Raw genomic sequence first — 11,159 nt, 5'->3', positions numbered from 1 at the left:
CAGTTCTCCAGGTAGGCAACAGAGTATTCTGTCAAATAAATCTCACCATCAACACAGGGATGATTGGTTATTTCTTTATTTGTTTGTTTGTTTGTTTGTCCTAGGTGAGGACGATATTTCTGACCCGCCTCCCCAGGACCTTTTGCTGCAGTTGGTCTCCCTGCAGAAAGCCTCTGGCTGCTGGGCGTTAGATTCACATCTTTTACATCAGTTACCCTTAAGATGATGTCAGCTGCCCTGTGTGAAAATTAAGCAACACTTATATAAAATATGAATTTGTTAATTTGTTAATTCTGCCATGTAAGTGCAGGATTATGGGATTAATAGTTGTTTTTATATAGCAAATTGTGGTCTAATTAAGTGGCTTTTTTGGTTGTAGTTTGCAAGTCAAATCTACTCATTTCTAATAATTTTCTTTGTCTAATATTGTCCTCTTTTTTCTCTCCTTGTCTTTTTTCTTTTCTAATTGCTTCCCAGAAGCCTTAGATTATGAAGGTAGGTGACATGGACAAACAAGACATGGAAAAACTATGACATACAGAATGTGACGCCACAAAATTTTACTGCAGCTCTTTTTCTTGGGACCAATGAATTTTCTGTCTTCGGTTGGTGGAGCACACCAAGATTTGAATGCCGTATTTTTTGTACTATAAGGCGCAATATTAATGAACGAGTCTATAATCATACAAAAGGCGCGTTAAGTGAAACAAAACAGTCTGAAAAGTCAAACTTTATTCAACTCATTCACAATAACTCAACAGTGCTCAGTTGTAACGCATGAAATACAAAACAATACAATCACATTTTCAGTCCATTCCTCTTCCACAAATCCATCTAATGCTTCATCATCAGTGTCAGGGTTTAACAGTTGGGTGAGTTAATTTATTAACTGATTAACATATTGTAAAGGCAGAGTTATGGGATGATTATGTAGTAGTTGTTTTAAATAGTAAAGTTTTTTTTGTAGTTGCAAGTTAAATCCACTTGTTTCTAATTGTTTCCTTTGTGTAATATTATCCTCCTTTTGTTTTTGTCTTCATTCTTTTCTAATTGCTTCTCATGTTTAGAAGATGATTATGCAGGCAGTTCTCCAGGTAGGCAACAGAGAATTCTGTCAAATAAATCTCACCATCAACACAGGGATGATTGGTTATTTCTTTATTTGTTTGTTTGTTTGTCCTAGTTGAGGACGATATTTCTGACCCGCCTCCCCAGGACCTTTTGCTGCAGTTGGTCTCCCTGCAGAAAGCCTCTGGCTGCTGGGCGTTAGATTCACATCTGGCTGATGCACTAGGAAAGACAATTGATGAGCTGAGGAAAGCAAAGCCTGAGGCAACGGGCAATAATAAGGTATCGTAAAAAGAATATATACATATAACAACAACAAACATGAAAATAATCAAGAAGAATAAAATGAAGTTGGGTTAAATGTCCAGAGTTAGGGAGAAGCGTTAGGAGTCAAATTGGAATCCATCTCAAAAATATATGCCCAGAATATACTGTAAGCGTTTGTGTCGTTGTTGTCTTTTAATGTGGACAAGTGTCGAATACATTTTTAGAAATTGTCTAGATTCTTCTTATTTTTTAATCTTTCATATTTAACATCTGTTGCTGTGTCTTGCTTGCTCTCTGTTTTCTTTGGTTTGTTCAATTAGATGGAGGATGAAGTGTGGGCCACCATTTTGGCTCTGATCTGGCTTCATGGTGAGAAGATGGACGCTGAGGACGAGTGGAGTCTCCTTGCACAGAAAGCTTTGTCATGGCTGCAAGCAACCAACGGTATGTACAACTCTCATTTTAAAATGTTATTTTCTTATCAGTTTCTGCTCAGGACCCAGCATTTTGTTATTTTATTTTTCAGCGCCCTATTCAACAAAGTGTGTGGACGTTGGAAATTCGCTGCTTGGTTCCAAAGTGAAGAAAGAAGATCTGGGACTGTAAAACTTAATTCCGGTTTTATCATGGTTATTTCGGATGCTCTGTACTGTCCGATAACATTTACCAATGAAAAGTTAAGTTGAGTATGTTAAGTGGAGTCAAATTTATTGCAAATGTAATGTCTTATAACGCTTTCTTTATTGTCTGAAGCTGTTTTCTTAAGAAAGTATCATTACATAAGGTTAAAGGTGGAATTTAAAACTCATCAAAACACAGAAAGTTTTGGATCGGCTATAATATGGATAGTAGCGGGACCTCCAGAACAGGACATGTCTTTTATTGGAAAGAAAGGTGGAAAAATAAATGTATGGTTACTAAATTAAACAGATAAACGTCACAGAGATTATGATAACAGATCCTTCTCTTACTAAATTTCAAGTTGCATAGCTAAATAAACAGCAAGTATTTTAAAGATGGGTTTTATTTACATATATAAAAACAATCTGAGAATTTTAATTAATATTTACAAAATGATTATACAGAGCTGCATAGGTAAAGGACCAGCCATCAAATGAATTCCCCACACAAACACGCACACACACATTCGCTCTCCCCACCACTAGGTGGTGGTAAATGCAAATTTGGCGCTGTGCGTCGCCTGCTGACATTCAGGAAAGAGAAGAAGACGCCGGCACGGCGAAGAAGAACTGAATCCAACATGGCCGGCAGCAGACTGGAACGGTTTGGAACCGTGTTCACTCGGTAAGAAACTATGATGGAATCTGCGCAATAACGTCAAATTGAATGTGTAACAGAGGCGTTTTCAGTTCATAAGACGAGATTTTTAAGTGGTCGCTTTTCTTTTCAGGTTTCAGGTATTTGCTTAAAGATATGACCTACTTCAAGAATATTTTTTAATTTGAAGTTAACTAACTGTGGGAGACAACCTTTGCGATACACCTTTCCAGTGTCCTCATCACTTTTTAGCATGACTTTCCCTCGCTGAAGACTAGAATTTGTGTCCGAATTGACCTTAACCCCAGTGACATTTTGGATGGATGAGTTACTGTATCATCGCTGCTGTCCGTCATGAGCAGAAAACAGTTTATTTTCCCCCCAAATTGACGCGCAGTTCAGGTCCCGAAATCATCTCTTAAACTGAATTATGATGTCCGTAAATTTCTACTATTACCGTTAATCGCAGTGACCGACGAGAACCCCTTAAAGAATTCCATCTACTCAAAGTATAGAGGAAATTGCACTGGTGAATTATCATCAATACTATCAGTACTATGTTAATTCACTGTAGCACTAAGGTAGATTTGTCCATTTTGATGACACAAAAAAAAAAAGTTGTAGCCCTGAAGTGTCTTTGGTGTTACCAGATGGTTTGGATGGCTCGTTATCTTCTGGAGCTGTCGCTGGTGGACGGCCAGTGTGTGGCGTTCCTGCCTGTGCACCTGGCAGGAGCAGCCCTGTGCCTGGCCCGCCAAGTTCTGCAGGAGCCTCCAACACCTGAAGGAGAAGCTGCCTGGTGTCTGGTCTCAAGCCTTCATATCGGCAGGTTCGGGGTTTGAAAGGTTCCCTCAAAGTTCCCCTCAAAGATGTGAAATTTGACATCTGTCTCCTTTACTTTTCAGTGAGTCTGTGCTGCTGAGGATCATGAGTATCCTGGCCAGCGCTGCAGCCACGGCCCAAACCCGAGACACTTGTGCCACTTACCTTAAGTATTCCTCTGCAGACACATGGCTGTGTCCGAAACCACCCCCTATACCCTACCTAGTGCACTTAATCGCGTGGACGCCATTTTGAAATAGTGTCCGAATTCTCAGTGAGCATCGCGAGTGCACTCAATGTATCCCACAATGCACTGCAAAAAGTAGTGTACAACCGATGCACCTGGGCTCGGTAATATATCCCATCAGGCTTTACGGTATCACGTGGTAATCTGTCGATGGCGGGTAAACGAGTAGACATGACGTACAAATGTATGTAATATTATGTTATTATTATTATATGGTATTTGTTTCACATATCTTGTTTCACATATCTTACTAGAGCGTAAAACATTGCTGCCTCCATTTTAAATGTTTTTGCCTTTATTTATTTATACGCGACTATAAGCATCTTATTAGATTACGTACCGCTTTAATTCTGCCGTACTAGAGTCGGTGCATTTCAAATGCAAATTTAAGGTACTGTAGGAGTGGTATTAATATAACGCTGGCTTGAATTGATTTCTTAAGGGAGTGACGATGATATAATTAAGATGATCCGATGCCGGATGGAGAAGGACCACCTCTTCTCCGGGAAGAGGTTTTCTGCTGCAGCAGGATGGGAGTGGGTGGTGGCAAAATGTTATTAAATACTGTATTGTATTGCTGTAACTTGGAATCTGGTGTGATCACAATCCAGAAACTAAACTGATGGACTTCTGCAATTTGTTTATGTCCTTGTTCCAATTTATAGAGCTGTGCTGAGGGAAATTGGCCTCACTGATAAGCTGACTCCAGCACGAGCGGCCAAAAAAGTGGGAGAACCTTATAAAAACCTACAAGGTTTGTAATAATTTGGTCTAAATGTAACAGACTAATAATTATAGGAAATGTTGCATTACTGTTTGAATTATTCGCTTATTCCCTATTTGTAGGAGCTTCGGAGACCACCATCAGGGTCTGGGACTGAGTCTGGGGAGGTCACAGCTGACAAATGGAAATAGTTCCCACTCATGGATGAGGCAATAGGTGGCAGGCCCTCCATTCGGCCCCCATGCCTCGTTGCCTCAGCCTGGGTGGAGGGCCATTCGACGTCAGGCTCCTCACATTCAGTCCCGGAGAGACCTGATGGTGAGTCAGGGACAGAGGAGGAGGAACCAGGGCCATCAACACACAAACGCCGGCGGCGGCGTGATAGGATCCTGGAGTTGCTGGAGAGGGCCGAGGAAAGGGCAATACAAGAGGAAGCCAGGGATGAGAGACCTTTAGGTCTCTTAGAGCAAATCAAAGAAAAAATGTAAAAAAGTATATATTAAATTGTGTAATTGTACTGTTCTGTTGGTCATATTAAATTGTTTAAATCAAGTTAACTTCCATCAAAGATTGCTTTCATATATGTTAATGACATATGCATCATATGGTTGATAACAAATACTTTATTCAAAGTGTAAATTTAATTGATACAGTTTTTGATTTTGAAATGAAAACTATTTACATAAATAAACACACATAAAGAAATTGCATTTATCCAATTTGGATTATTTAATAACTATTTACAAAAATGGAACACAAAAGTCTTTCAAATTAAGAGGAACCAGCTAGGTTCAACAGACATCATGCTCCAAAACGCTGGATTATAAAGACCAGTCCTAAATGTAATCATGCTCTTGGAGAGCTGGTGGGAGGTGGGTTGGTGCTGACAGGGCAGCAGCGAGTCTGTTCCGAATTTGCTCTCCACATTGTAGGTCTGGCTGCATTTGACCAGTGTCATCTGACCCAAGTGCATCTTCTGAGGGTTCCATGCTGTCACCATTCTGCAAGCACACATTGTGCAGAATAGTGCAGCATGCAATGACCTTGGTGGCAAATGCAGGCTTCACCTCCAGAGCTTTAAAAAATATTGCCCGCCATCTGGTCTTCATAATGCCAAAAGCCCGTTCTATCACAGAACGGGCTTTTGCATGATGTCTGTTAAACCTGGCCACCATCATATTCGCCACTGGCTCCCTGTACGGTGTAACCAGGGCTATAGGCCTGGACATACAGGGATAGCCACCATCCCCAACTATACAATACCCCTCAGGTGGGTACAGTCCCTGAACATAGAGAGGGCTGTTTCTCAGGACTCGCGCGTCATGGACTGAGCCTGGGTAACTGTAAAAATGTCTATAAAAAGGCCCTGGTGGTCACACACTGCTTGCAGCTGGATGGAGTAGAAAAGCTTCCTGTTAAAATAACAGTGAGCATGTGCACCTGGGGACTTAATTCTAATGTGGCACCCGTCAATGCTGCCCACCACATTTCGAAGAGCCGGTGATCCCGACAGGCGCTGAAATCCAGCAGCAATATTCGGAATGTCTTCCAGACTTGGAAATTTGATGGTCCGATTCTTCAGGGACAGAACTTTGTCTGACATCCTGTGAATAATGTCAAAGACTGTGGAACGTGGAATTGAAAATCCCCTTGACACCACACGGTAGGAGGTTCCGCTTGCCAGCCAGAAAAGGTACACTAAAACCTCCACTTCCAGATCCCAGCCATGGTCAAACGGCGAGCGCAGGACATCGATGAGTTTGGCCACCGTTGACCGAGAGAGACGGAAGTCTGGGCGGAGGTCAGTTTGGCCATCAAAGTACATCGCCAGCAATGGAACATGCCTGTTCTGCACACAATACTGTGATGGTGATGTTGCTCGTTCTGTTGGTAAAACAAAGTTGTTGTTTTTTTTTTAAAGGCAATTTTCCACTGTGCTGTTTGATACAATATGATCATCTTAAAAATAAATAAATGGGAAATCAATCTACCATCAAATGTCCCCCCCCCCCCCCCCACCCCCCCACCCCCCCCACTTACAGTTTGATATCTGGATCTTAGAGCCAAAATTGCCCTTCGGACGCGTCTGTTCCTCGCCAGACGGCGGGATCGCAGCAAAGAATACTAAAGATAAAGAGTACGAAAAGCAGTTCTGGAGCCATTTTGTGATGTAAAAATCCTGTATGTAAAATTCCTGTATTACTTATATAGATATTTGAGAATGTACCATCATGTCATGGCGCGAAAATGTCACCGGACACTAATTATTTGAGATAATAAGGAAGTGTTATGTTATTGTTATTGACATTAATATTTTAATCTATTATTATTATATAAAGATAATAATAGGGTAAAATATTGCACTTTCAAAGAAACAAGCGCTGAATGTGTTTGGGTATGTTTCGGATGGGTTAAAATAATAAATGGACCTGGCCACTTTTCCGGGGAACGGGGAACGATTCGTTTTATTATGCGACAACATTACGTCATTTTACGTGCGCCGTAGTGTCCGTGGTGTCCGAAAACTAATTTTGAATTTAGTGCGCTACGTAGTTCACTCAATCCAGGTCCCCCATGTAGTGAGTAGTGAATAGGGAACGAGTGTGTGGTTTCGGAAACAGCCCATGCATGTTAGCAGACACCCAGGATTAAAGAATCCCTCCTCACTGTTGGGCACACACACTTGACCTTCTGACCTTCTGTCAGCTTAGAGCGCAAGTAGAGATCCCAGACGAGCACCTTGATATGACTTTCACAACTGCAGAAGAGGTATATTTGATGCAATGTCACTTTATATATGTATGTGACCAATCTATTGGCACAACAATTTTTATATCTTGCAGCCAAGTTTGACATTTTGTATGGTATTGATTTATCTTGTCATTTGTAAAAATGATGTATAGCCATGTTTTAATGTAAAAATAAAGTATCTGCTGCAGTTTGTTTGCTATTCATGACATGTTGTGAAGGTGACATGACTGGGTGCAGATGTAGGGTTAAATTAGCATATCAAAATGTATTTATACTGAGATATTTCAAGTGTTCCTCTGAATTTTGGGTTTTTAGCTGTAAGCCATTATCAAATTTCAGGGTCTCAGACCAAGTCATGGTATTCCTTTTGCACAAACATTTTTAATGCAGAAATGTTGCGTTGTTTTGCACAAAATACACCTGCAATGATTCAGATTCAGGTCCTTTATTGTCCCACACGGGGAAATTTACAGTCCAGCAAGAGCACGCAGAGGAAAAATAAGATAGAATTTGGAATATACAAAGAGGATGTATATTTACAATAATCCAGGAAAATGGATACTCGGCCTCTGTACAGAGGGTGAATACAGTATACATATCATAATATACAGTATAATATTCAGATTGTGCTAGCGGGTGTTATGTTTATTGTGCAGTCTGACAGCAGCCAGCAGGAAAGATCTGCGATACCTCTCCTTCACACAGCGAGGGTGGAGCAGCCGCTCACTGAAGGAGCTGCCCAGTGCTGTCAGGGTGTCCTGTAGGGGGTGGGACATGTTGTTCAACATGGATGACAGCTTAGCCATCATCCTCCCGTTTCCCACCACCTCCACCGAGTCCAGGGGACATCCCAGGACAGAGCTGGCCCTCCTTACCAGTCTGTCCATCCTCTTCCTGTCCCTGTCTGTGATGCTACTGGACCAGCAGACAAAACCATAAAAGATGGCTGATCCCACCACAGAGTCATAGAAAGTCCTCAGGAGGGGTCCCTGCACTCCAAAAGACCTCAGCCTCCTGAGCAGGAACAGTCTGCTATTGCCCTTCTTGACCAGGGTGTCTGTGTTGTGTGTCCAGTCCAGGTTATTGTTTAGGTGAACACCCAGGTATTTGTACGACTCCACCACGTCAACATCAGTTCCCAGGATGTTCACGGCTGCAGGCGGGGGGTTGTTACGCCTGCGGAAATCCACCACCAGCTCCTTGGTTTTGCCAGCGTTGATCTGGAGGTTGTTCCGCAGGCTCCAGTCCACAAAGTCCTGAATAAGTCCTCTGTACTCTGTATCGTCCCCATCAGTGATGAGGCCAACAGCAGCAGAGTCGTCAGAACTTCTGGAGGTGACATGAAGATGTGCTGTATGAGAAGTCCGCGGTGTAGAGGGTGAACAGGAAAGGAGCCAGAACTGTTCCCTGCGGGACACCAGTGCTGCAGAGAAGCCGATCTGACTCGGAGCCCTTCACCCTCACAAACTGTGGTCTTTGTGTGAGGTAGTCCAGAATCCATGTTGTGAGGTGGTGATCCACCCCAGCTACCTCCAGTTTGTCCCCCAGCAGCCTGGGCTGGATGGTGTTGAATGCACTGGAGAAATCAAAAAACATGATCCTCACGGTGCTTCCAGCCTTCTCCAGGTGAGTGAGGGAGGTGTGGAGGAGGTAGATGACGGCATCGTCCACCCCGATGCTCGGCTGGTAGGCGAACTGCAACGAGTCCATGAAGGAGCTCACCAGTGGGTGTAGGTGGGCGAGGATGAGCCTCTCCAGCGTCTTCATCAGGTGAGACGTCAGAGCTACCGGCCTGTAGCTGTTGAGCTCCTGCAGCTGGTTTTCCATCTGCCTCCTGTAGTTGTCCTTCTCCTGTCTGATCTTCCTCCTCAGTTCCCTCTGCACAGTCTTCAGCTCTTCCTTGTCTCCAGACACAAAAGCCCTCTTCTTCTCCTTCAGGAGGGCCTTTATGTCTGGGGTGATCCAGGGCTTGCTGTTGGGGAAGCTCCGTACAGTCCTGGTGGGTACGGTGTTCTCCACACAAAAGTTAATATAGTCCGTGATGCAGTTGGTGAGGTTGTCAATGTCCTCCCCATGGGTGTCGCTGAATACATCCCACAGGATTGTGTTGAAACAGTCTTTCAGGGCCTCCTGGGCTTCTTCGGACCATTTCTTCACTGTGCGGGTGACAGCAGGCTGCCTCTGCACAAGAGGTTTGTACACAGGCTGGAGGTGTACAAGGTTGTGGTCGGCACGGCCCAGGGGAGGGAGTGGGAGAGAGTGGTATGCCTCCTTGGTGTTGGCATCGAAGAGGTCCAGTGTTTTATTGTCCCTAGTGTGATGGTGTGTGGTGTGATGCTGAGTCTGGCACTGCTGAGACCCAAGTAGCTCTTTTAGTGACCTTCTCTCCTCCCCCATCTTCACTTTTCAAACTACTCTATAGATTCTCTATTTGGTTAAGGGTTATTTTTTAAACACCCTGTTCCACACAATGCAGACAGTTTTTACAAAGATGCAATGGATACACGGAGTCCTTGAGAAAGTGGTCCTTGAAAAACACGGAGTATGGGTTCAGTACCAAGCTCAGTGGGACCTCAGCAGTGCTCTGGAAATGTCCCGGCACCGCTCTACTACCACTCCACAATACAACTTCTCAGAGTCCCTGATACAACATTTAAAAGCTCATGAAACCAATACAGCTGTTCAAAGTTAATTAGCAAATAAGGGTGATTTGAGTCTCCAATATTGAGCTTTTTCACAGTATTCTAATTTTGAGGTGATTAAAATTTTACATTTTTAATTGTCAAACTTAAAGGAACCCACTGAAATATCACTCTGTGTAATTCTATAAACTTTTTGATATTCTAATTTACTGAGATGATCCTTTGGAGCCTTTGAACAGCTGCAGTGTTGGCTGATCCACACAGCTCTGTGTGTGTTTTATTCCCGAGATAGTCAACTGTTTTTGCTTTATCATTTGTTATCTACGTAGACTCTGGCACTTGAATGCACCTCTGATAGTTCAGCTTTTTTTCTTTGGTCACAAGGAGCTCTGGTCTTATGCCAGTAATTCAATCACTGCCAGGAAAATGTAAGGTGCTCCAGAGGAAAACAAGTTTTGGCTGAAGGCACATTAATCTGCAGAACAAACCTGAATTGTCCTGCAATATCAGTGTTCAGGTTTTGGAGCTTCTGCATTCCAACGCTTCAAAGTTTTCACAAATGCTTTGTTTTATGGTTGTAGTTTTGTCTGTCAGTCGCTACATAGAACTAAGGGACTGCACCTTCGCTTGAACCTGTGCTGCTGGGAAATGTACAGCCCTATGTGTGCTGCAGTAAACAAAATGTGACTACTGAGGTAGTTGTGGGCTTCTTGATTTCTGCTTTTGCAACTGCAACAGTTGTGCAGCTCTCAGTGACATAGTTGGTGAGGTATGTCAAAGTCAGTTCTCAAGGGCCACAATCCAGCTGGGTTTTCTATCCCACTGAATGCATTTTCAGCCTGGTAGGACAGAAAACCCGACAGGAGGGCCTTCAACAGTGGTTGTGGATCAGTTTCTGGACCACTTGTTTTGTCTAAATATCCGTTTTAGTGTTATTTTGTACTGTAACGACATATTATGCACCAATATTATGTTTTGTTTGATATGTAGAACATTTAATGGTCTGTTTGCACACCTGAGGTCAGATCCCTTGCTCAGGTTTTTCTTCCAGTTAAAACTGCTGTGGTTGGAAAGAGAGAGGCTGCAGAAAAGGAAACCGCAAAAATTGACTACTCGGAGTCTACTGTTGCTAAAAGATCGGACTCCCTGTATCAAGTAAACTTAACGAGCACATCTAAGAAAGGTGACATGTAAAAAAATAAAGTCCTGCTTTTATCTTGTTTACATTGTTCATTACATCTTCCCCCTCAACTAGCTTTGCAAAGGGATCCATGATCATAATATCACATCCTATCAATAAACTTTTATAAATCGAAGCTTGCCTCATTTTCTTGCCCATTGACCGGAGAAAGGCGGTCCC

The 11,159-nt window shown here is 42.8% G+C and overlaps 1 protein-coding gene across 7 annotated transcripts; it reads left to right on the top strand.

The window, feature by feature from the left end:
• Positions 1 to 386: 386 nt before the first annotated feature.
• LOC130519632 (G2/mitotic-specific cyclin-B-like) lies at positions 387 to 7,363 on the top strand. 7 transcript variants are annotated; one of them, XR_008948391.1, is made up of 8 exons: positions 387 to 495; positions 1,068 to 1,094; positions 1,184 to 1,350; positions 1,656 to 1,779; positions 1,862 to 2,640; positions 3,264 to 3,442; positions 3,519 to 4,436; positions 4,529 to 4,958. XR_008948391.1 is itself a non-coding variant. In XM_057023156.1 (4 exons), exons 1-4 carry the CDS (start codon positions 3,171 to 3,173, stop codon positions 7,091 to 7,093), a joined length of 372 nt encoding a protein of 123 aa, XP_056879136.1. In that variant the 5' UTR covers positions 2,650 to 3,170; the 3' UTR covers positions 7,094 to 7,363. The 7 variants fall into 7 exon arrangements, 1 of the variants encoding a protein (XP_056879136.1); XR_008948392.1 differs by having other exon boundaries at positions 393 to 1,094; positions 3,519 to 3,866; positions 4,348 to 4,436; XR_008948393.1 differs by having other exon boundaries at positions 393 to 1,094; positions 1,862 to 2,619.
• The last annotated feature ends 3,796 nt before the right edge of the window (positions 7,364 to 11,159 follow it).

This window comes from Takifugu flavidus, unplaced genomic scaffold (genome assembly GCF_003711565.1).
Source record: "Takifugu flavidus isolate HTHZ2018 unplaced genomic scaffold, ASM371156v2 ctg1024, whole genome shotgun sequence".
NCBI classification, from domain to species: Eukaryota; Metazoa; Chordata; class Actinopteri; order Tetraodontiformes; family Tetraodontidae; genus Takifugu; species Takifugu flavidus.
The sequence above is the reverse complement of the archived record's forward strand: the minus strand, read 5'-3'. Positions and strand labels throughout refer to the sequence as shown.

What these genes read in the sequence shown, in the direction of transcription:
- LOC130519632 (XM_057023156.1), top strand. Translation starts at nt 3,171, where the DNA reads ATGTTAATTCACTGTAGCACTAAG. An exon ending in TAATTCACTGTAGCACTAAG is followed by an intron (nt 3,195 to 3,263) that starts GTAGATTTGTCC and finishes TGGTGTTACCAG; the next exon opens with ATGGTTTGGATGGCTCGTTA. An exon ending in AAGTATTCCTCTGCAGACAC is followed by an intron (nt 3,624 to 7,029) that starts ATGGCTGTGTCC and finishes TCGGAAACAGCC; the next exon opens with CATGCATGTTAGCAGACACC.